This window comes from Cynara cardunculus, assembly GCF_001531365.2.
Source record: "Cynara cardunculus var. scolymus isolate 2C chromosome LG 2, CcrdV1, whole genome shotgun sequence".
Taxonomy (NCBI): Eukaryota; Viridiplantae; Streptophyta; class Magnoliopsida; order Asterales; family Asteraceae; genus Cynara; species Cynara cardunculus.
In genome coordinates this window covers 3,426,983-3,453,706 of record NC_037529.1, presented here as the reverse complement: position 1 = coordinate 3,453,706, position 26,724 = coordinate 3,426,983, and the positions used below count along the sequence as shown (strand labels likewise).

The 26,724-nt window shown below is 33.1% G+C and overlaps 3 protein-coding genes across 3 annotated transcripts; all 3 read left to right on the top strand.

Annotated features, from left to right (window-relative positions):
- Positions 1-11,932: 11,932 nt before the first annotated feature.
- LOC112507354 (zinc finger CCCH domain-containing protein 20) lies at positions 11,933-13,495 on the top strand. The gene has a single exon (XM_025111908.1). It carries the CDS (start codon positions 12,076-12,078, stop codon positions 13,126-13,128), a length of 1,053 nt encoding a protein of 350 aa, XP_024967676.1. The 5' UTR covers positions 11,933-12,075; the 3' UTR covers positions 13,129-13,495.
- A 4,730-nt stretch (positions 13,496-18,225) lies between these two features.
- On the top strand, positions 18,226-24,944 carry LOC112507416 (IAA-amino acid hydrolase ILR1-like 1). Its single transcript, XM_025111996.1, has 5 exons — positions 18,226-18,584; positions 19,416-19,546; positions 22,099-22,412; positions 23,379-23,507; positions 24,333-24,944. Exons 3-5 carry the CDS (start codon positions 22,155-22,157, stop codon positions 24,717-24,719), a joined length of 774 nt encoding a protein of 257 aa, XP_024967764.1. The 5' UTR covers positions 18,226-18,584; positions 19,416-19,546; positions 22,099-22,154; the 3' UTR covers positions 24,720-24,944.
- LOC112504156 (IAA-amino acid hydrolase ILR1-like 4) lies at positions 18,252-22,107 on the top strand. Its single transcript, XM_025108108.1, has 3 exons — positions 18,252-18,584; positions 19,421-19,546; positions 22,099-22,107. The coding sequence occupies exons 1-3, from the start codon at positions 18,252-18,254 to the stop codon at positions 22,105-22,107; spliced, it is 468 nt and encodes a 155-aa protein (XP_024963876.1).
- Positions 24,945-26,724: the final 1,780 nt, after the last annotated feature.

Genomic DNA, 26,724 nt, shown 5'->3' with positions numbered 1-26,724 from the left:
ATATATATTTTTATTTTTTTAATAACGGTCCTTAAAAGCGTAATTTTTTATAATTATTTATTATAAAACAACATTTCAAAGTTTAAGTAGTTTATATGATAAATATCAATATTTTAAATAATGTGAGACACATAACAGTGAAGTTACTATTTAAGTTTTAATTAGGAGCTATTGTGGACGTTTACAACAGTATATGATAAGTTTTACCCACGTCAGCTCCCTCGAATAGTCTGATTTTTCCGGCAACCATATGCTTCGATTTGCATTGAATGTTGGGCCGATTCAATTCAACATTTTGTTCGTTTGGGTTTGATTGGCCCGAATAAATCCAACAAGTGATTAATAATCCTGTTAGACATAAAAAATGTAAACGAACCCGAAACACGCCACCGGGAAGTGATTCAGTAATTACTTTTTGTCAAAAAAAATATGTTTTATACAAGTAAAGAGATATATTCAGTGATAATAAAAAAAAACGTGAATGGGGAAATTCCTTGTCGGGTAAGTTTAAATCCGCATGAAAGACATAACGATCTGTTCACAGTGTTTTACTGTGATGTTTCAAATGTAAAAAAATGCTCTCACGATCTTACGTGATCCTGTATATATATATTATAATGGGAAAAATATAAACCACAAGTAGAGGAATGCATAATAGCCACAAACATAAATGGTGGGGTGGGGGTGGGCCTACACAACACATGTCTCCTCACTACCAACTCAACATTTAGGCCATGTCTTTATCCCACCTCTTTCATACATTATTTTTTCTATATTTGTCAATTTCCCATAATCACTAACCACCAATCACATAACCCCATTTGGCAATTTTAAACCAACTTTACTTTCTCTCATTATCCCAAATTAATTAACAAATATAATCATTATTATATTCATAAAACCATGATTATTTTTACTTCAAAATCTATACAAGATTTTGTTCCAACAATTTATGTTTATCTTTATGTCAACATCTTATAACTCATTGTTTTCTTATTTTTGAATATATTTCTGATAAATACTGAAGTATTAAAGATCAGTAACAGAAAATACGTAAAAACAACATAGACAAGGAGTTAAATAACCAATACGAATTAAATGGTAAGATATGGTCGGATATGGGGAGATATGTAGGATAAAGAAGCCATGTCCCCTATCTTCTATCTCACTTTCTTCTTTTATAATTTATTTTGTGAATTAAAAAGTAAGTCTCTGAGAACATTTTGATTTGAATGACGTTAATATTTAAGTGTCGATGTACCGGAATTCTTAAGGGTGCTTTTGATATACTGGACAAAACATGACAGAGATTTCTGTTTTATGTTTGACATGAATTTTATGTATAACAGACAGGAACAGTCGAACATACTTGTTTCATCCCTACCCTATAGAACATGATGGAAAAAGGTTGAACAGACTTGTATTTTACAAATATATCTTTAAAATAAAATTTAATTATCTTCTAAAACATCAAATATGTCTCCTTTTTTACATTTTATGCATTCTTTAGATTTTATTTATCGTATTTTATGTTTCTTAATCTTTTATTTTTCTGTCCTCAAAATATTGTTTTTATACAGTTTCTTTATTATTCTTAATTTACTATATATTTATAACAAAAAATGATGTAAAAAAGAGAAAAAAATAAAAACTTGAAACTACATAAACTGTTTATTTGATGTCATTTTAATTGTTTTGATGAAAATTTTCAAATGATATATTTTGTTATAAAAAATAATTATTCTATTATAATTTAATAAATTACATAAATTAATTAAAACAAATAACTCATCAGAGGAAAATTGGTCATTATTTTGTTCAGTTTTATCTTACCAAACATTGAACAGTTGTTCAATTTTATCCTATCATGTTTAGACACCAAACACTCCCTAAAAGATTAAAGTAAGTATAACAATCATAAATATTGACATGTTTGAAAAACCATCTAAAAACAATGGTTTCAGTCCAATCAACGGGTCCGTCCCTTTTTGAAAAAAAAAAACTTTGGATGAAAAAAAAACAATATGAATAACACATGATGCACTCGTTCTTAGAAGATATCCTCTCTTTCTGTGTATATATAACATAATATATCTCAATGTCATTATGATAATCATTCATTGAAAATTTAAATACAAAGAGACAAACAACATACAATATTTACATCAAATGACTTTTGACCTAACAATATGTAAGTTTATTTGTTCTATTTACCGTATATAAATGTTATATATATATTTATATATATATATATATATAATATTAATAAATTATCAATTTAATAAAAACCCATTTATATAAATTATTGTACTTACATATTCTCACATGAAAATTTATGATTTTGTATTTCGTTATTTTTGGATCAAACAAAAATAAAGACGTTATATATTTTTGGGTAAACGTGGGAAGTCACATTCGTGGGGTTCAAACTTCTGAAATCTTTGAATCCACATATTTATTGTATATTATTCGTCATACCTAAAACTAAATTCATCATCAATTTATTACCATTTTTCAAAACCGTATGTCGGTGCATGTAAATTGGCATGAAAATACAAGAGTTAAGTGAAAAATATAAGAAAAAATGTATATTTTTGATCACTTTTAATATCTCTCATCTTATGAAACTGCGTTTTTTTACATTGATTGATCTGATACATATATATATAAATTGAGAAAATTAACTGAATGGTTTGGTGCAGAATGATTAAGTGGTCAGAATGATTAAGAGACTCTCATGATATAGTGTAAAATAAAATATAATTGTATGGTAATTATGTAAAATGAAATTATGTCTCTTAATGGTTAAGGGAGATCTATGATACAAAATCATTCAGAGAGTTTTACAACCATTAAGAGTCAGACTTTTTTTTTACCAAACAAGATTCACCTCTTAACGATTTAGATATTGTCTTTTAATAAAACTATTAAAAGGTAAACAAACAATCCCTACCCTTTATTTTAATTTTGACTATTTATGTAAATTTTCGGATAAAAACTCAAATAATTTCCAAGTACCATCTTTTGCTTTACCTTTTTTTGGCTGTGTCGATTTGGATAAGATAATAGGAGTCGTAATCTATGCATAGAAAGTTGTACATTCATGTACATAGTTGTACATTCATGTACATAGTCAGAGAGATAAGGGAATATGTAAAGATAACGACAAAGGAGGGATTGCCACGTGGAAGGTGTAGGACCAAAGGATAAAAGAGCATGGGACACGTGAACCGTGGAGAAAAGCCGAGTACAGGGTTATCACGTGCCTATGAGTGGGGGTTTACGTGGATGGTGCTTCTCGTACCAGCCGCCTGTACGATACGGCTCAGATTTAATCTCCTTCACCACATCATTATTCAAAATTATCATTATTAAAGCAAAATTATTGGATTTTTTTAAGCCATTATTTTTATTTTCAATAATTATTTATTATTGAAGTTACGTTTAAATTTTCTTTTAACATTTAAATTTTTAATGACAAAATAATCCGTTATTTCAAAGTGTTCTCTAGGTTTTGATATTTACATGAGGGTGGATCTTTTAATAGGGGTGTTTAAAAACCCGATCAACCTGATTAATCTAATTTAACTCAACATAAAATAATTTAATCCGAAGCAACCTGATATCTAATCGAGTTGTAAATTTTTTAAACCATAGGTATTAGATTGATATTGGGTTACCATTATTTGAATTCAACTCAATCCGATGAAATCGATATCATTTTATTTTCTTGGATTTAAAATGATTGTTGAGTTTTATTAATATATACATTAGACAATTACATTAACACATACGCTCTTCATATACGCATATTTTCAATCTACTAACATCTCTATATAACTAATTCGTATATACGTTCAGTAACTATGGACATATATATATATAAATTGAGAAAATTAACTGAATGTGATATACATAAAAAGTGTGGATAAATTGTATCAAATGGTTGATGATAAAAAAAAATTATAAATACATAAATAATATATTCAAAGTTAAAAAAATATTTTAATATATCAAAATATAAAATCGAGCAATCAGTACGGTTTGATTTAAATTGGGTTGGGTTAATTTTTTTAAAAGGTAAATAATTTATTAAAAACCAAATAAATGTACCTAACAAACGCCAAGTGTTTCTGACATAGAAATCAATAAACGCATTTCGTTAAAAGATGTATTCAAATTTGTAAATTAAATATACCCAACAACCTTTAAATTGGATATATATAGAGATAGAAGTTTACTTTATAAACCATATTATTTGTATAAGTCATATAAATTTTATTTTAGTTAATTATAATTTTTTAATTTGTTTATTTTTTATAATTATAAGAGCTTGACTAATAATTTTTATTAATAGATGATGTTAATCAATGATATTATCATATTCATTATTTTAATTTTAGATAAACACATGAACAAGTTTCATTAAGTATTATATGAAACAATTTTATAACCATATATGAAACAACTTTATAAAAAAAGTATTGTATGAAAAAAAAAATTCACAAGATTAAAAATTTTCATAAGATTAAACAATGAAATCGACGGATGAGTATGGTTTGCACAACAAATTGGGTGGTTTGCATTTGATCACTCATCTTTCTCTTTCTATGTATATATCATATTAAATATCGGGTATAATAAATAGTTTCCATAAGTATCAGGTATTACGAGTTTTGTATTGGATAATTCAGATAAAAACTCCAATTTCAAATGTTATAAAATCGAGTTCTTGTATACACCTGAATTCCACATTTACATATTTATATGAGAGATCTATGGTTACGAATGGTCACACAGTTAATACGTAACTGGACGACAGTTACAACTATTAATGGATAAGATAGAGCATCAGTCGCAACTGACAAAAAACTATGAGCATGAAGCACCAAGTTCAGAAGGCTCAAAGGCTCAAAACTTAAAACTCATAAGCTCCGAGTCCAAAGACTTTTGATTCATACTTAGTCAAGATGGTTTTTCAACCTTCTGAAGTTTCATTCAGCTTTAAATAAACATGTCCCCTGGACCTTGTAAAGGGGTGCGACTCTTTGACCGTTTTAAAGCAATCAGATATGATATAAACAACATACGTGAGTAACGTACTATGTATATCTTTACTTATCTTTTATTAACTGTGTTATTTAATCGATCTCAAATAAATTGCAGTCACAAAAAAAATGATTATGCTAAAATCAGAATTTACAAATATTAAATAATAATGAATTAGGTAGTACTACACCTCATGCTTCAGTTTTAAGTTGCAAACAATCAAGTCACCTAATACATTAATGGGGTGTTTATCGTTAAAACTCAACAATATCATTTTACTTGCCTGTAAGATTTTAGTCAACAAAAACAGTATTGTATGCAATAATTTATCCGATAAATGTTAACCATATTAAGAGTCGTCCCCTTCACCTAACGGGTAAGACTCTCGGTTCTTGTCTCGATCTTACTAGGTAAGATTCTTGGTCCTTGTCATATTTATCCGGCAAAGGTAATGTGGTAAAGGCTTGGGCATGGCATAGTCATGAATCCGAGTTCGAGCCCTGGGAGGGGAGTGTTGGCGACATTTAAAGTGGGGTCATGTTTAGCCTCCAAATTTGCTGGGGATTAGTCGGGCTTTGGCCCGGACACCCTTACAAAAAAAATGTAATGTGAGTTGGTAAACGCTTATCCGAGTAAGTGTTTGGTAAACGATCCCTAAATGTGATTTATATATAAAAATTTGGGTCATGTGCGACCAAACTGTTTTTATGAGTCTCGTAAGAGCATATAAATAACTATAACGCTGTGTTCTTGAAACCATTTTTACAAAGAAAAAAAATGAAAGAGAAGGAAACGGGAAGAAAGTGAAAAAAATCATGTTCTCAAAACTTTTTTTAAGAGAGAGAGAAGAAAACTGAAGAAAAATTATGATAAGTTTATTTCCAAAACATTCGTTCCAAATGCAGGAGAAAATGGAAAAAAAAATGAAAGAAAATAAATTAAAACCATTTAAAATATTATTAAAATTACAAAATTATCTAATTTCATTATAAACATTATATTTTTAAAGCGTATATTTGTAAAAGATGAAATTTTTCCTTTTGCTATGGAATTTGAGGTTATTTTATGATTTTACGGCTTAACGAATACAGATATCACGTTGAACCCAACATTATATATATCTGAGAAGAATTTAAATTCAAAATTGTAAAAGATACAACAATATTTTTTTTTGTTAAATGTAAACAAGATATACTCTAATTTTTTATTTTCTCTAATCCATACTTTGATTCTCTTTTACTAAACATAATATCTTTTATGTGCTTTTTAATGTTTTAAGATGTCTTATCTAGGCATCGTAATCGAGCGGGGACCCCGAACCCCCATCCCCTATTGTTGTCTCTGTTTCCCGTTCTTGATTATGTCGGGGAATTTGATCACATCCTCATCTCCGTCTTCAATAAGGAAACGGGGATTTTTTTTCTTCTCTTTTTGTAAGTTTTTTTTAAATCAAATGTGTGAGACGTTACACATGTTTAAATCTCACATAAGAATTTTAATTTAATACAAAAAATATACATTATCATATAATAATTAATATATCAAAAACCAAAAGAAGTTAAATTTATTAACATTACATGAACCAAAACATATCGAATAATATCAAAAACCACATTCAGTACCCAAAATATATTGAAATAAAAATTATTGCTTAGCAATTTAATAGAAATAAATAATAAATAATATAATTTATTAATTAATATATACACAGGTACATGACGAAATGGAGAGTGCGATACCCGTCTCTATCCTCGGTTTGAGCCAAACGATGATCCCTATCCCCGTTCGAAACGGGTGGACCAAGTCCCCAACAGATCGGAACCGATTCTCATGTCTACTTTTAATATAATCAAATATCGATTCTTAAAAAAAAAAGTATTGATATTAAAAAAATAAAAAAATATTAGATTTTAATAATTATGTAAAATGGAATAATAAGATACGAGTAAAGGGGATTATTATTTGTTAAATACGTTAACTGAATACCAAAAAAAGTGGAATAATCATATACATAACATAAATGGATAAAAAAAGGATGGGATGTTCCCCAAAAGAGGGGGTTGTTTGTCCTTTTATAGTAAAAAAATCTAAGAGACATGGCCTTCTTTATCATGCTAAAATGGGCTAACCCACACGTGTCTCCCTACATTAAATTAAAATTAAAATTTTATTAATTTCCGTCTATAAATATCTAAATTTTGGTACAACCATACGACGGTGAATTTGTTCCCAGGGCTTATAACACACCACCTGTCACACTATAAAAACTGGTTATGTTTGAAGTCGTTACCTCCATCATAACAAGACAACAAATCGGTTTTTCTGAATATCTCTTTTCTTGAATTTTTAGGATATGACTATTTTCGGTATGATTTGGACACCTGCCATGCCAACGCATCAATTATTCATCCATTGCACATGCTTTCCTTTCTTTTTCTTTTTTCTTTTTTTAATATAAATATTATTTTACTAAAATCGAGAAATCTAACCCTTTTATTTTAATTACAAAAACCTTATTTTAAAATAAAACACACACACACACATATATATATATATATATATATATATTTACCTCTTTAGCGTCCTTAATTGATTGCTAATAATAATTTTATATGAGTAATGACATTGTTTTATAAGGGAACAAAATGATACAATACAATATACCTTTTGAAAGATGCCAAATGTACAAAAGTAGGCAAAGGATCGTGGGAGAATGATGGTTAAGGTGAGAAGTGTAATAAGAAATCTGAACCATTGATTATCTTTAATTTTAAGCTAATTTATAAATCATGTTTGATATGAGATTTGATATGTGCATCTCAATGCATCATATCATAATATGCATCCAATGTTGGAGATACATTCCCACGCTTTTCAATTTAACTTATTTCTCACCGAAACCCAACCCTATTCAAGTGTTTATATATATATATATATATATATATAGTTAGTTAGGTTCAGGTGAGACCAACATATTGTTTTTGTGAGATCACTTTTTTACACTTGAAATTTCACAGCAAAACGTTGTAAAGATAAAAAAAATCTGAACTTTCACAACAAATTACAAAAACACTGTGAAAGTTACATTTCCAACGTTTTACTGTAAAGTTTCAAGTGAAAAAATGTTATCACAAGTCTCACAAAAACATATCGGTTTTCACATGATCCCAAATATATATATATAAAAAACACAGAAATCATGGTGTATTATTGCTATTTATGGAGTAGTTGATATAATATAGTGGTCAAAAGAAGTAAAATGACAAGCCATGTTACTTGTATTAAAAATGTCTTCATTTGTCTTTACACGTATCCTATTCTATAATTAGATACCAATTAACCATACGTGTTCTTCTAAAATCCCTATCTCCCACGTATATAAACCCTTTGCAATAGGATCTCGACACTTGTTTTTATTCCTACTTTTTTATATCACCATTCATTAATTTAACAACACTCCAACTCCAACCATCTATTTTCTTATAATAATCTTCCTCACTGTTTTATGAAGAATAATCAAGTGATACAAAATGATTCAAAGATATTTATAATACAATATAAAATAAAATATAATTGTCTGATAATTATTCATGATGAAATTGGGGTACTGAATAACTAAATATATTTTACTCTTTTTTGTTCTGACACATTTCCTTTTTTAAAATTAATATCCATTAAAGATACGTCAAGTGATAAGTGTCCCTTCCTTTCCACCTCTTTCTTTTTTCTTACCCCATGACCGCGACTTCGACCTCGACCATCCATTAAAAAGAAAACTCTACATTCATCACCGTTCACTTTTTACCTTCAAGATGTTTAAACACATTCAGATTCAACAATACCATCCATTGAGATCAATGCTCGATATTTGTCGCAGAAACGTCCCCCATGAACAATGCTCCTCGACGTGTGTCAATCTTCTTCACATAACAAAAGATCTTGGTCGGTTGGACGGAAATAACCATTTACACATGTCGGTTGTTGATGTCCTAAAAAGGAGTGTTGATAGATTAACCGGTTTTGAGTAATATAAACTATTGTGTTAACTTTGTTAGTCATTTTTAATCAATCACAATACATCTTAGTATTATGTTCATATTCATCTTATAATTTAATGACAAGGGTATATATTTGATTTTCTTTTTTATGTAACTCGTATAGCATTAATTGAGAGCTACAAAATAATAAAATCTCATGATTTGTGTTAACTTATTATTAATCTTGTTATTTTTTTTAATATTGATTTTCTATCTCTAGTGTTTATGAATTTGTGATTGGTGGAGGAGCCCCGGTAGTAAAGTTTTCGGTATCGTTCAAATTGACATATACAAAAGATGATGAACATATGTGACCATATGAACACAAATTCACATATGGGAATATTCGTACAACCATATAAACACAACTCGACATATATGAACCATTGTGTCAATCATGAACACAATTTGACATATATGAACACTTGTGTCAATTACGAAAACGGATTGACCTATATGTACAGTTGATATAAATATGAACACATATTGACCAAAATGAACATTGGAAAAATGATGAATATGTGTGGTCATATGAACACATATGCATATATATGGATATTCGTACAACCATATGAACACAATTCGACATATATGAATCATTGTGTCAATTACGAACATAAATTGACATATATGAACCTTTGTGTCAATTACGAACACAAAATGACATATATGAACCCTTGTGTCAATTACGAACACAGGTTGACATATATGTACAGTTGGTATAAATATGAACACATATTGACACATATGAACATACGAAAGATGATAAACATGTGTAACTATATGAACACAAATTCACATATATGAACATTTGTACAACTATATAAACACAACTTGACATATGTGAACCCTTGTGTCAATTATGAACACAAATCGACATATATGAACCCTTGTGTCAAATACAAACACAAACACAAATTGACATATATGCACACTTGTGTTGTTTACGACCTTTTTCCATATACACCCCTATTCACACATGAACAATTTTCATAAATATCGAATACTTGTTCACATATGAACCATAAACAAAAAAAACCGTAAAAGAATCTGGTGTCGGGAATCTTGTTGTTGGTTTTGATTCGATGACGAAATTAATTATAAGATAGTTACATTGTTATTAATGGGCAGTTACAAAACATCTCATTGTCATTAATAGACAACTAAAATCTTTTCTCAAAATACCCTTTGTAAAAATTGTTCACTTGTGTTACCTTGTCTATGTATGCAATTAATTACACTTTATGTCATGAATGATTTTAGCCACAAATTTCAAAGATCAATGGCCAAGATTAGTTAACAAAGTTAACCTCAATAAATTTGATTAACATTTGAACCAACCCATATATATATATATATATATGTGTGTGTGTGTGTGTGTGTGAAGGTTGAAACAAGAACACGTTCATTTTACAAAAACGTGAGAACACCCTTATCACATGTGATAATACGCATGAGAGGACAAGACGTGTTCTACGACTTAGGTCGTGCTAAAAGTTGTATGCGTCTATGATTTAGCATCACATGTGATGGTCTTGATGGATTATAGTATCACATCAACAACACCCTTATCATATGTAAGAGGGCTTAATGATGTAAGGACGACTTGACCCGCAACCAAGATCGTGCCAAAAACAAACCCACCTTTGTTTAAATGAGTTTTTGTATATATCTTTTTTTCCTTTTAATATTTATGATTTCCCAATTTAGGGGTGCTTTAGCAGAAAAAAGGGGTGAAATGTCGACGAGGTCCCTGTCCTCATTGCGTATTTAACGCTCCACCGCCCTTGGAACTCTATGGGGTTTCAATTATCACTCTATTTACTCATTACCATCTCCATGACACCTAATTTCCTCAAGGTCCACTACTAGACTTCCACGTGTCTACACATACACGTGGCATACATCCAACAAGACCTACCCTCCCTTAATTCTTGTCACTTTACCATCTCTCCTTATTGTAACCGCTTACCTTAGAAACAAACTTAACGCGTCCCATGTTTATTTTAAATTAATATTCACTACATATATCACTATCATTATTTTTAATCATAAATTATGTCGACATATTATCATGGAAAAATAATTGATTACTGATAATCTCAACCCACTTCACACGAAACTTGTCTTTTTGCTCACTCAGTGCTTGAGATCGATCACAGGGCCTATCTTATTTTGGACAAAATCATGAGTGGCAGACATGGAATTTTTGCGGAGCGAGTGCACCTTTATGCTGGATCAAAGGCTTGCAAAGTCATCTGATATTTTTTTAGTCGAATTCCTTCGTTTAAGAGATTTTTTAAGTTTTTTGGTTAATGATTTTTTGTATTTTTTTAATGTTTAGGATCACCCGTCAAAGTTTAGCAGATACACCTTTATATACTAAAAAACATTCTATATAAGAAAACTAGTTGAGCATATTCACGAAACTTACTATTAAAGTCAACGTGTCCCTTTACTAACTGTTCTATCGTCAAAAGCTGACATTGCTATTACCTTAAATAAGATATAAACTGGGATTTTTTTAGTATAAAAATATAAACATTGGTTAAAAATTACAAAATAATTTATTTGATATTTCTTTTTTATATGGACTTTTATATTTCAAAACAAGGTTCTAAATGTATAAGATTAAACCTTAAGTCTTAAAAACTACGATAAAACCTTATAAGATAACTTAAATATTATATTAAAAAATTAAATATTATATTATATTATATTATATCACTTGACGTGAGACACAAATCTTAAATTATGAAATACCACAGGAAGCGCTTTTCCAACATGAAAATGTATTTATATAAAACAAGTGAAAAATTAGTAGTTATACTTTATTAATTATTAACCATGGTTAAGAAAACCCCCACCACCCCATAACCACTATCTCCCAGTGGTTTATATATGGAAGAAGTGGAAACCCTCAAAACCTGCAAATCCCAACTTTCACCATAACCATAAATTGGAGAACAACTCATCAAGTGAAGAAGAAATGGTCGGAGATGGAAACCAGCATGGCATGATGGTTCATGTACCGCCATGGACGACGATGATGGATGATCCGGTAGCCGGAATTTCACCTTTTTCTCCTCGCAGTCCCAATGCCATCAACAGCCTCACCTCCATGGAAGACTATGCTTATTTCCTCCGTAGCGACGCCGCACTCCGCCGCTATCTTGAAGAAGATCTCGACGGAGAAGGGTCGGGGTCGGGTTGTACGGATTTCGACATCACATCGGAGGCGTACGCTTGCGATAGCTTTCGGATGTACGAATTTAAGGTACGAAAATGTTCTCGTGGTCGGTCGCATGATTGGACCGACTGTCCGTACGCTCATCCTGGTGAGAAAGCTCGCCGGCGAGATCCCCGGAAGTACAGTTACTCCGGCACCGCTTGCCCTGAGTTTCGGAAGGGAAACTGTAAGAAAGGCGACGGTTGTGAGTTTGCTCACGGTGTTTTCGAGTGCTGGCTCCACCCACACCGCTACCGTACTCAGCCGTGTAAGGACGGCGTTAATTGCCGCCGTCGAGTTTGTTTCTTTGCTCACACGCCGGAGCAACTACGTGTAGTGAGTCCCCACACCGACTCTTACGATGGGTCGTCGTTAAAAACCCTCCCGGCGTTCTTCTCCTCGCCGTCGGAGACTTCCACACCGCCGTCTGACTCACCACCGATGTCTCCGATGGACAGTTCGCTCAGCCGGTCGTTGGGTTCAGTGTCGGTGAGCGATATGTTATCATCTCTTCGGCGATTGCAGCTCAACAAAACCCCATCCATGGTGACGCCATGGAACCTGCAAATGGGTCGGAGCCTTGCTTCTCCCCGATCGGGTTTCTATAGCCTGCCGTCGACCCCGACCCGACCCGTGACCCGTGGAGTCGGGTTTTCGGAGATCTGGGAAGAAGAACCGGCGATGGAAAGGGTGGAATCCGGGAGAGATTTGAGGGCAAAGATGTTTGAAAAGCTGAGCAAAGAGAATGGGGTGGATAGTCCGGGAGAAGGTCCGAACCCGGATGTTGGGTGGATATCGGAGCTTGTGAAGTGAGGATGATTAATTATGTGTTGATTAGTAATTAATGTGTGATTTGGGAAGAAAAGCAGCCATTTTGTTCTCTCCCTTGTCATGTAAATAGATGAAGGAGGAGGGGGTAAAAGTGCAACTTTTGTAAGGGTATTTTGGTCATTGGATGAGACAAGGGAGGGAAAGTGTTGGGGTTATGGTGGTAATTTTATTTTCTAATTATTAATTTAAAAAATGAAAATTATAAATTAAATGTAATTCCCCAATAATCTCCTCCTCCAGAACTAACCCTTTTTATTGTATTAATGTTATTGTATTAAATCTATTGAACCAAGTGTTTCTATGTTCCATGTGTCCCCTTTTGTGGAATAAAAATCTTCTATTTTATGGTTTCATGTGTCATCTTAAAGCTCGTATCTTCTTTTCTCTTCTCAATCAATGTGAGACATAGGGCCCGTAGTACCTGCTACGACAACTATACGGTTAAATGCGTGAGGCATAGGGCCTGTAGTACCTGTTGTGGCAACTATACGGTTAAACGCATGAGACGTAGGGCCTGTAGTACCTGCTATGTTAATTATATGGCTAAACGCGAGAGACATAGGGTCCGTAGTACTTGCTATGGCAACTCTACGGTTAAACGTGTGAGACATAGGGCCTGTAGTACCTGCTACGTCAACTGTACGGTGGAAAGGAAGGAGCCTAGATCGACCTTTTTTTCTTTGAAAAAGAAAAAAATAGTACAAAAAGATATAAAGTTTACTGTCTTTTTTCCATTTCATGGATTGTTGGCTGATATGTCATCTTTACCATTGATCAAAACTTGCAAATAGTTTTGTTTTTTGGGGTAGATTTGATATCGTGATCGAATGGATTTCGGTACTTTGTTGTAAAAAGACACATACAAAGTTGATCCACCATGGTTAATAGCCAATGTCACATCCATTTGATACAAGTACCACATGTGAATAAAGAGCAAAAAAAAAAGTAACAAAAGAGCCATTTGATCCCATGGTTATTAAGGTATGTCAATAAGTTTCAAGGTTTTAAGACTAAAATGAAATATCTTGACGGTTTTTACATAATTTGAGAATTTGTGTAAAAATACTTGTAAATGTTTTCCTTGACGATGTTTACATAATTTGAGAATTTGTGTGTGGAAAACGAAGGAAAAATACTTGAAAATTATAGGCTAAACTACAAATTTGGTCCAAAGGTTTGTCAGAAATAACACTTTTCGTCCCTTCAGTTTTGAAATTGTAAGATAGCCATCATGGTTCGTCAAAACGTCCGGATTTGGTCTCTCATACTTTAACAGCCGTGAATGAATTTCATTAAATGACGGTTATTTTCGTTCTTTTATCGATTTTTTGTATTTTATGCAGTTTCAATTGCTTTTAGTCCTTGTGGTTTCTGATTTGATAAAGGACAAAAAAACCCGACAAATTTTAACGGTCATTCGACGTAGGGACCAAATCCAAACGGTCTTGCAAATTATGATGGTCATTTTGTAAGTTTCAAATCACCACAAGCACCAAATTTGTAGTTCACTCTAAATGCTACCATAAAAAAAATCATGTTTAGGGGATGTGGGTGCTTAGAAAAAAATGGACTTCTTCCAATGAAACAAACTTTATTTGGCACACTACTATTGATCATGTTTTATTAAAGTTTGTAGTTTGTGGAGTTGACGTTTATGTGGTACGAAAAAGCAGAAAAACGATGTTTCTTATAAAAAACGTCTAGTAGCATATAAGAATTTGACGTTTTAGACGACTTTTCGACCCATTTTCTTATTAAATACAACATTGTCAACAAAATATGGTCCTGAATGAACCACATTTTCCTATGGATGAATTGGACTCCGAGCACTGATATCTACTCTGGTTTGTTGTCTTAACAACTTTTAACGCATTTACAACGCCGTGGACTCATGGTGACTGAAAAATAAAACAAGATTAATTCTTTAAATATTTAAACAAAAAGTTGATTAACCGATAATCCGGCCCCATATGGAGCTGTCTTTAAGGACTTCAATGTAAGGGGCTTTTTCTTTACTGGGACTAGCAGAAGGGTCCGAGATAGAACCCGAGATCTGTCTTGTATTTGAGCAAATTCGTCTCATTTTTTTATCTGATAATGATCTATTCACCTTTAAATGGTAGTAAATAATAATTGTTTATTATAATAATAACAATAATAATGAGTTGATTTTTTAATTGATGAGATAGGGTTGTGATGTAAAATTCAAACACTCTTTTTTAACTTTAACTTTCGGTAAATTTGTAGGTTTTGGTGGGATTAAGACATTTAGATCATTTTTTATTCATAAAATGTGTTATTTTAATAAAAAAAAAAAAAGATTTTCGAATCAGTTATTTTAGTTCGAGTTTGACAGTCGAGAAAAAAAGAAATCGATAATGACTACAGAAATTCTCAAAATGACTCAATTCAGTTCAATTATTTAGCTGGTTTGATTTAATTTCAAGAAATTAAAATTGACATGTAAAACTTTTAATGAATTTATTACTGAAAAGAAACGTCAGATCATTCATCTGATGTATCTGGACTTTTTTCTAGTGGCTTGAAATGATGTGATATGTTGACGGAAAACGAACTGATGAAGTATTAATCAGTCAATGACTCTTTCATAAAACATAAATATATGAAATTATGATATCATTATAGAATTTTTTAGCCAATCAGGATTTTTATAGTCGGTAGTGGTTGGCATTTCGACAAGGAGATGATGTGTGTGTTTAATAATTGACAAAGTATTTATGATTTTGATTTAAAAGGTAATTACTTTCGGTTCTGTTGTTTCCATCAAAAGAAGCCAAACCATTTCACTATTGCCATCGTAAATAATTGAGTCTAAAACTAAAAGCAAATCCAGGTTTCTTTTTTCTTCAAACGAGGTGAATAAAATAACTAGCGTAATATAACTGAAATAAATATTAATTGTAAAAACTACGGTTTTATCACAAATGACGTGCAGGGTTTTTCTTGCAACGTTCAAGTGGTTTTTTTTTACTCTTTTATTTTGTTTTTTTTTATTAACTTGGATATCTAACCCGCTATGCGAACTCACTAATCCTATGGCGACCACTTGCTTTGCAGATAGCTCGGAGTCACCGCATTTGAACCTCCGTGGCAACAAGGGGATTTTTATTCTTCCTTGGATTTGAACCTGAGACATTCAATTACTTTTGACCTTTGGAGCCAAATTCAAAACAATCAGACACCACCCTTGTGGTTACTCTTTTATGTTGTTGCTATTAACAAAATTATATAAAAAAAGCAAAAAGATTTGAATCTGTGACCTATTTTACCACATATAATGACACGACAATCATTTTTTGTTAATTCAAAGGAACACCCATCAATAAAACAGGTGCACGTTTAAGACTCTAATTTCCCCCTACTGTGACGAGTCAATTGAGCGGTAGCCCACACACTCAGTCCTTCTACGTAGGTTACAGATCGTTTTGTGTACCTTAGTGTTCCTAGCTATCCAATCAAATTTCGGTGGATTGCGTTGGGGGAAATCTATAGAGGCAGTATTCCACAATGTCATGGGTGCTAAGCTTGTCAGAATGTACCGGAATGAAGGAATCCATAAAAACTTAGGATCTGACACCATGATAAAATACTACCCTTATGACTAGACCATGTTCCCGAGATTTGATCCCCCTGCCTTGGAAAATCAACTCATTGCCATCGACTGACCAAGGCCTCCCACTTACGCCTTTAAGAGATAGGGGGTGCGATAGCGTAATACTTAATACTAATGATGCACTGCCTACCTCGACAGGCAGACCCAAGAACCAATTCATCCCATCGGCCCACTTTGCTAATACGTAGAGCCCTGTCTAGCATTACATCAACCTAACGGAGCAAACCCTATGCATTGAAAGCAAACGACACAAACAAAGCCGAAGAATGAGTTTCGAGAAGATTATAACCAGAGGATCAGTCGGTGCGTGTAATCTAACTCAAATAACCACGATGAAAAAAAAAAAGATCGAATACAACTGATGATTAAGATGTCATGAACTACGATGAGATTAGAAACCACTACCTAAAGATAAAATACAATTTAATCAATAAACTTAAAAAAAACTCAAGTCTTTTCTAAGATGGACATAATGACTTTAAAAAGATATTATAACTAGAAGAATATATAAATGAATTACATATATTGCTCGGATTTTTATATAAGGATTCAAAATGCCCTGGGTTCAATTCCAAACGTCCATAACAATCGTGGCCACTGGATTTATCAAGGTTGATATCTTACAGTCAGAATTAAGAATTAGTCTGAACATAAATTGGGACACCCTTCCAAAAAAGAACCTACATTGTTAGTGATGCTTTTACAAAATACACTACATCGGACATTTTGCAAAACAAACTTCGAAAGAATGGTTCTTAACTCAAATGGCTTTTTTTTAATAAAAAAAAAGCCTAAAAGTATATCTTTACAAAATTAATCATGGTCCTGTCTCCTCAAGAAATGCTAAATGGCCCACGGCATACACAAAAGTTGATATGAATGACAAGCTTGTCGATGATGTGACTGTCGGAGACGTTTACGCGGGAGGGGGAGGGGGGGGGGGGAGGACCGCATCGGCCGACTCTAAGTCACATAATCAACAAGCTTTTGTACCTTTTCAAGTCGGATTTTGCGTATCTAGTGGGCCATTTATTATTTTTTTTTGAGGAGAAAGGAGGAACTCCCTAATTATTTTTATAAAAAATGTATTTTTAGACTATTTTTTATAAATTTTCTCTTACAAAAAGACTGTTACGAACTAAAAACCTGGAAAAAAGTTATTTGAAGCAGGGTGTTTGAGATTGCTTATAAAAACAACTTATTAACTTATTTTGATAAGACACCGATAATAAACAATTGTGAGTATTTACATAAAAAACTTATGTCAATGTTAAATAAGTAATAAAGAGTTTTAAAAAAATTAAACCATTCTAACTGGTAACGTTGAAAAAGGGTTTGGTAGAAAAGTATGTCCCAGAATAGCCCAAAATAGAAACCTGGAGAACAAAGAGGAAGGTAGAGAGCGTGGCATACTAATCACCTTCCTTTCTCTTGAAAAAAATCCAAGAGTTTAACCAAACGGGTGTTCTTTATGCTCGCCATTTATACGATTCAACCAACCCCCAAATGTTCCGATGGTTTCATAACGAAACAAAATTTGGCCGGAATCCCATCAAGCTTCCTCAAATTGGCCAACAAGACGGAACTTATGGAATATATGGTCGATATCAGGCGCACTTTGCACCAAAATTCAGAGCTCGGTTATGAAGAATTGGAAACTAGTAAGCTTATTAGAACTGAACTTGATAAAATAGGGATCGATTATAGATATCCAGTTGCTGTGACCGGAGTTGTGGGGTTTATGGGTACCGGAAAACCTCCATTTGTTGCTATCAGAGCAGATATGGATGCTCTAGCTATGCAGGTTTGACTTTGTTTTAGACATTTGATTTTGTTCTTAGGGTTTCTTAAACCCTAAATACATACTACTAACTGTTTATGCTTTATCTGATTGTTCTGGTTAGAATTAAAACCCCAATTTGCCCCACACTGTAACTCAAGAATGATTGTTGAATCATAATCTGCATTATGTATTCAAAAGAATCCATTCCAGCAATTTTATTGTTTGTTGAAGCTTGTGATTGAAATTGATAATTTATATATGTTGTGTACAAATAATCATATCGGATTTTGTGTCATTTGAAGGATTCCATTAAGTCTCGTGTGGATAAAGGTGTCAATGTGGATTAACCTGACCGTATAGAGTGGTAAGATTTTTTGTTTGGGAGGGTTCTCCATAGATGAAAGGGGCGTGTTTTTAAACCGGGAGGGGAAAGTTTTGAAAAAATTGAAAAAACTTGGCTTTCTACATAAAGTTTCCCTCTGGAAGCTTACTGAATAAGTCACTTTCTATATCATTAAGCCACTATTGTTCATGTATATCTGGCCGAATATATGAGTCTCATTAAGCTCATTAAGTTGCTGATAAACAGGCCCTTAGTGACTGTATGGATAAAGCTCTTTGTGTGGATTAATCTCTCTGTATAAGTATGGAAGGTTTTTGTTTGGGAGGGTTTTTTCATAAATGGAAGGAACGTTGGCTTTCTGCATAAAGCTCCCCTAGAAGCTTATTGAATAAGCCAATTCCTATATCATTAAGCCACTACCGGACAGTCATATATAACTGACCGAATAAGCTGTGAATCCTATTAAGCTTATTAAGCTGGTAACAAACAAGCCCTTAGTTTTTTATTAGGTCAGGAGGGAGTGGAGTGGGAGCACAAAAGCAAGGTTCCTGGGAAAATGCATGCATGTGGACATGATGCTCATGTTTCAATGCTTCTTGGTGCTGCAAAGATGCTTCAACAACATCGTGACAAGATACAGGTTCGTTTATTGTCCGTCTTTTTTTTTTTGTCAATATGATAAAAAACGTGTGTGATGTGAAGTAGAATCAACAAACCTTCAAGCCATGATGGTTGATCCGTAGTAAGATTGGTCATGCTCATAGACTTTCATTTCTAATTATTTGTATTATCTTGTTCGAGTTTGTGGTGCAAAAATGGAGTTGTATTGGTGACACCATCGTCAGATGAGAATCTTTAAAAATACTTGGCATTGATAGTTGGCCATTTTTTTCCGCAAGGGTGTCCCAAGCTATGCCTGGACTAATTACGACAAATTGTGACAGCAAGAAATCAACTCTAATAAACTCAGTGGCCACAATTGTTATGTACCCATGGAATCAAACCCCAGGCAGATAGGATATTCCACCACATCCCCCAGGACCTCAACCACTATGCCACAACCCTTATGGTTTAGTTGGCCATTCTTGGAAGATATCTTATTTGGAAATGTCTATCAGAATTATCAAATTGTAGGTTGAGTGCTTCACCCCTATACGGTTTCAAAAGTTACCCGATCTAGAATGCAGCGGAAAAAGTAAAATTTTGATCTAAAAGGTTACCTGATTTAAAAAAATCATAATATAAAACCCACAGTCGGATCCAATGACACAAAACTGAATACAAACAACCCATAGGATGTTTGGAATTGTATCACAAGGTTTGTAAGCAGATCGGTTAGCATAAGAAACCAAAGTAGGTTTCCTCTAGAATGATCCACGCACGAACACCGTTGTCTTCAATGTAGTGCTAGATCCAAAACCCCCAGATCTTCAAACCGGTATGGGGGTGTGATTTTTAATAGAGGGAATAATTTCTCTTTGCTATATGGTAGCCGAAAATTTCAGTAGGATTAGAGAATAGGCTTAAATCTTGTATCATATATATGTATAGTGGGAGCTTCAAATACAAACCAATCTTAACCGTCCATCTAGCCTATTGAATATCTGGTTCCGTAAATATTCTATTGTTTCCTAATCTAATGCAATGATCATGAGAAATGAACTCTATCATCTTCCATAATTATCTCAATTGTTTTCTAATATAAGTTATAACCATGGTTTGTAAGGATTGCAAGGTTTGTATTTTAATTTTTAAACCTCCTATATATATATATATTATATATATATATATAGGGGCTCATTCAAGAGAGAATTGATTAGTTTGTGGTAACTGTGAGATCCAATCTCAATCACAAATCAACGGATAATTTAGGAAATTAATAATTATGGTAGTTTGAGTTAAAATTATAATTAGAGGGCATTTTAGGTATTTTTAAAAAACCTCCTCTCTTCTCTCTCCTCTGTCATCTCTCCGACCTCCAATCTCTGGCCTCCGATGAACAAAAATCCGGTAGGTACCAAGTAATCACAAAGATACACAATGTGATACCCATTGTGATATACTGTGATACCATTTGGGTACCAGTGTATATCACAATGAGTATCATATTGTGTATATTTGTAATTACTTGGTACGTGCCGGATTTTTTTCACCGGAGACCGGAGATTGGAGGTCGGAGAGATGAGAGAGGAGAGAAGAGTTTATTAAAAATACCTAAAATGCCCTTTAATTATAATTTTAACTCAAACTACCATAATTATTAATTTCCTAATTTATCTGTTGATTTGTGGTTGAGATTGGATCTCACAGTTACCACAAACTAGTCAGTTCTCATTTGATTAAGCCCCTCTATATATAATATGTTCTTTTATAAAGATAATAATTAAATACTATGTTAGAAACTCAATGTATCCTAATTATATTTTAGATTTCATATTAATAAAATGAGATGTTTATCCTGTATTTGTTTATGTTTGTCAATTAGTTATACGTATTCAAACATATAGCTTTAAAAAGTGGTACTTATGCACCATTTACTTGTAATCTTGAATTATAAGTAATATGCATAAATAAACAGTACTTGATGCATAAAAAATGTTTTCTAAGACTTCATCTCAAATGGTTTATAATATAGTATACGTAGTACAAACCATTAACAATGTTCATTAGAGATATTTATGAACAATTATCATGATTCATTACTTATGATTGAGATATATATGAAAGATGATAAAGTTCATTCATTATGATCATGACTTTAAATTAGGAAACAAAATGAAATCAGATGTTTATTAGGCTAGATGGACGGCTAAGATTGGTTTGTAAAAGTTACATAGTTTGTATTTTAAACCTCCTATATATAGGTTATGGATTAGCCCTAATCTCTTTAGCAATGTCACGGTCTGACATGCGACACGGGCAAATAAAACTTAGAACCCCAAATGGTCGAGAGACTGTTCCAATGAAGATTCCTCAGCTCCCCACTCAAGGGGACCAATATGTTTGTTGTTCACTCATTGATGCACCCATGGTTCTTGACTATGCCATTTCAAATCAACCCTCTAGACCGTTCTTGACCAGTTAGGTGCGTATAAAAGTCTCACAAGTCTCTGTTTTGGAACTCATCTGGTTAGCTTTCAACATAGACTCTATTTTAACGTTTAAATGGTCTGTTTCTATTGGTTTTAACAGGAACCATAGTTCTGGTTTTCCAACCAGCCGAGGAGGGAGGCGGTGGAGCAAAGAAAATGTTGGATGAGGGCATACTCAAGAATGTGGATGCCATCTTTGGGCTACATGTATCGGTCCGATTTCCAATCGGGACAGTTGCTACAAGGCCTGGCCCTCTTCTGGCGGCAAGCGGTTTCTTTGAGGCTGTAATAAGTGGAAAGGGTGGTCACGCTGCAACTCCCCACCATGCAATCGACCCCGTTGTAGCAGCTTCTAACGTTATAATCAGTTTGCCAAGTCTTGTTTCTCGAGAAGCTGATCCGTTAGAGTCACAGGTAAATAAGCAATCCTTCTCTTTTATATTAGTTTAAGCCATCTTTAGCGAACTAGCTGAAAAGCTAGTTGTTAGCTGATAAGGTAGATGACAATGTAAAATGACTTAAAGGTGCGTTTGGTATCGAGAACTGTACAGGGAAAACAGATAAAATGACCAATTTACCCCTAATGAGTTGTTTATATATTTTGATTAATTTGTATAATTTATTAAATTATAATAAAATGAATATTTTTTATAACATAATATTTCATTAGAAAGTCTTCGTCAAAATGATTAAAATGGCATCAAAATAAAAAGTTTATGTATGTTTTTCAATTTTATTTTTTGCATTTTCTATATTATTTTATTATTGTTGATATTTTAACAAATTATATAAATTAATCAAAATATAGAAACCGTACAAAAAATAGTTTGAGGACTTTAAAATGGAAGTTTAAAAGAGCATAAATTACAATAAATATTTAAAGAGTGAATAAAAGTAAAGAGGGAGGCTTATTTGATGTTTTAAAAGATAATTAGATTTTATTTTGAGGTTATATTGGTAAAATATAAGTATGTTCCACCTTGTTTCATGGGGTAAAGGTGGGGTGGCACACGTTTGTTCCACTTTATTCTACTCCGTTCATGTCTTTTCCACATAGAAGTCATGCCAAACATGGAATAGCGATCCATATTTTGTTCTGTTCTGTCCTGTCTTGTCTAGTGTAACAAATTCACCCAAAACAACATGTTGAAATATTAACTGGAACAAAATAAGAGCCATAATTGGAAGGAAAAGAAGTGGAAGAAAAAAAAACCTAGAGTTCATTGAAATGCTATTTGACAAAACAGAGCTTTTTCAATAAACTCAAAAAATAAGTTGGCTTATGGTTGCCAAACATGACCTTAGTATTCTTACCAAATTTGATATTACTGAATTGCCCTTGGTTATGTTTATAGATTGATGGAAGAGTTATGTTTACAGGTTGTTACGGTTGCGGGATTTGAAGGTGGTGGCGCCTCCAATATAATCCCCATTTCGGTTACAATTGGTGGAACATTCAGGGCTTTCTCGAAAGAAGGTTTTGCCCAACTTAAACATCGAATCAGAGAGGTACTTCTCATTATTCATGGTTTTATTTCAGTACGTCCATGTTTGGCAACCATATAAGCAAGCTTTCTTTTTGTGCTTATTAGAAAAGCCCTGTTTAGTTGGCCATAAACTAGCTTTTCGAAAACCTATTTCAAGTATCGTTTCAAATTTTGTGTCTTTTCCCACTTTTTCTAATTATTCCCCTTCTATTTTTCCAATTAGTTTTTCAACGTGTCGCTTTATGTTATATTATATTGTCATCTAGCTTATCAGCCAACTTGTTACCAAACATGACTAGTTTTTTAGCTAAGAATGGGGTTGTTTGGTTGGTTTTCCATCAAGTCCTGTATGGATAAAGTTGTTTATGTGGATTAATTAGTCTGTAGAGATTGTGAAAGGTTTTTGTTTGGGAGGGTTTTTTCATAGATAGAAGGAGCATGTTTTTTTATTGTAACAAACAGATTGGGAAAAAAATTGACTTTCTGCATAAAACTCTCTCTAAAAGTTGAATAAGCCACTTTCTATATCATTAAGCCACTATCAAACAGTCGTGTATAGCTCACCGAATAATTTGTAAGTCCCGTTAAGCTCATTAAGCTGCTAAAATCCCCTTTTGATTAGCCATAAACTAGCTTTTTGAAAGCCTACTTCAAGTGACGTTTTAAATTTTGAGATTTTCCCTTTTTTTTTCCTAATTATGTTAATTGTCATCTGGCTTATCAACGAGTTTTTACCGGACATGATTAGTTTATCAGTTAACAGCTAGTGTATCAGCTAGTTTGCTAAATATAACCGAACTTTATTGCGCGTCTTCTTCCTGCTTTCTGATTCTGACAATATTTTCAGGTTATCACGACACAGGCGGGCGTTCATAGATGCAATGCAAGTGTCGATTTCAATGAAAGTGAAAAACCTTCGTATCCTCCCATGGTGAATCATGAGCATCTACATGAACACTTCCAACGAGTTGCTAGTGACATGTTGGGTGCTACTAACATCGTTGAGGCTCGACCATTAATGGGTGCGGAAGATTTCTCGTTCTTTGCAGAAGCGATTCCTGGCTATTTTTTCTCCGTTTGGATGCAGAACGAGAATCAGGAAAAACTTGTGTCGGGCCATTCTCCTTACTTTACGGTGAATGAAGAGGTTTTGCCGTATGGTGCCGCGTTGGTTACCAGGTATCTTCTTGAACATCAAATTGAAACTGATACAAGTTTCCATGATGAATTTTGATGGTAATACAAGTAAATTATTTGACAATCTTCATTTCAAAAACCCGAGATTTCGCTGGTTTTTGTTGTTGATTTTAGCGTCAGCAGTCATTTTAGTGTAGCTATGATTTACATGAGATCGATGGGATTTTTAGTTCAGCTATAATATGGGTTCGGGTTACAGAGTGCACACTCTTATAAGCATACTTATACCTTATATAACTGTAAACCGAGGGTCGGGTTGCGCCCCCGAACGGCACTGCCACTTGCGATGGTTCTTATGTTCAGACGGTCAATTCTCGATTAATGTATTTATAGATTCAGAAGATGGGAAATTTTTCACGTGTATTTTAAAACGTTCAATAATTAAACATGTGTTCATCGAGTAGCTATCGAACTCATCAGTAGATATTGAATTTTGAGCTCATCAATAATATAGTATCGAGTTGTTATCGAGCATGGTGAGTTATTGAATTTTTAGTGTACATCATGAATTGTTATCGACCTTATCGAGCTTGTACAAATGCATCCATATGATCTCAAAGGAGGAAAAAAAAACACAGGTGGACCCATGGATACACGAGATTAATAATTCTCGAGCTTGAGTCAATCTGAAACACAAAATAAAGCTCGTTTAACTTAACAAATCGAGTTCTATAACATCAGTGTTCGACTCGACTTGGTTCAAAAGCTCGACTAAGCTTTACGAGTCGACTCGAGCCATTCGTGCATACATTTTTCGAGCCAAACATATTTATACGTTTTTAAATTATATAATCAAAAGATAAAAATCAAAGATCTTGAGCAAATAAACGAGTTAATCGATTTCAAGTTCAGGCTCATAAAAAAGCATCGAACTCGAGCTCATACATTAAAAAGTATTCAAGCTCGAGCCGGATTTTGTAAAAGTTAATCGATTTGGAGCCTGATATTAACTTTTGGAGCCGAGCTCGAATGACCTGCTACTCGACTCGGCTCATTTACACCTCGAGTCGAGATAGATACAAAAGAATCTTCATACCATTATCAACGAGATTCAGAGTTAATGGAACAACTAAAGAACACGAAGACAACATATACTTCTTAAATTTAAATTGAACCCATCAAACACGGGCAACTAATGTTTGGTAATTGGATTAAATGGTTGAATAAGTTGAGATTTAAATTTAATCTCGGAATCACATAGTGGAGTTTGTTGGAATTGGAATCCATCAAAAAAATTTTTTGACTTTGAGGTCTTGTTTGGTTTACAGGATTGGATTGGATTTGAAATTGAATTATATTTCAATCTCATGTTTAGTTTGAAGTATTTCTTGGATTTAAAATCTCGGGATTTCATGAAAAGGTCACAAATATAGGATTTTTAAATCCTATAAGGATGGTTAGTATTTCATAGAATTTGATATGATTTGAAGGTAAAAATGTTTTAATATGAACCACAACGGTGATGCCTGATTGGTTTTAGCTTGACTCCAAAGGTCAAAAGTACTAGGAAGTCTCAAGTTCAAATCCAAGAAGAAATAAAAAATCTTTTTATGGCCACGGAGGTTCAAATGCGGTGACTTCGTGCTATCTGCAAAACATGTGGTCGTCCTGGGTTTAGTCGGCTCACATATCGGGTTGGATATCCAGGTTAATAAAAAAAATTGTTTTAATATGTTTTGCAATGCTCAAACCACAAGGGTCGTGACCGAAATTTGAGCTTGAGCTCTAAAGATCAAAAACGTTTGGAGGTCCCAGGTTCGAATTCAAGAAAGAATAAAATTCTTCTTGTGACCACGAAAGTTCAAATGCGGTCACTCTGGGATATCCGTGAAACGGGTGGTCGTCCTACGATTAGTCACCTCGCATAGCAGATTAAATATCCAGATTAATTAAAAAAAATATCAATTAATAAAAAGATAATTTAATTATTTTTATAACTTTTTTATAAATTATCTTAAAACGATAAATTTCAGTTACATTTCAAATCTTACAAACTAAACACACCACAATTTACGCACCCTGAAACAGGAATTTGACAAACG

Excerpts from the sequence above, each read along its gene's own strand:
- LOC112507354 (XM_025111908.1), top strand. The coding sequence starts at position 12,076 with ATGGTCGGAGATGGAAACCAGCATGGCATGATGGTTCATGTACCGCCA.
- LOC112507416 (XM_025111996.1), top strand. The coding sequence starts at position 22,155 with ATGTTGGATGAGGGCATACTCAAGAATGTGGATGCCATCTTTGGGCTA. Across the intron at positions 22,413-23,378 it reads CTGATCCGTTAGAGTCACAG|GTTGTTACGGTTGCGGGATT; the intron begins GTAAATAAGCAA and ends TTATGTTTACAG. Across the intron at positions 23,508-24,332 it reads TTAAACATCGAATCAGAGAG|GTTATCACGACACAGGCGGG; the intron begins GTACTTCTCATT and ends CAATATTTTCAG.
- LOC112504156 (XM_025108108.1), top strand. The coding sequence starts at position 18,252 with ATGCTCGCCATTTATACGATTCAACCAACCCCCAAATGTTCCGATGGT. Across the intron at positions 18,585-19,420 it reads TGGATGCTCTAGCTATGCAG|GAGGGAGTGGAGTGGGAGCA; the intron begins GTTTGACTTTGT and ends TTATTAGGTCAG.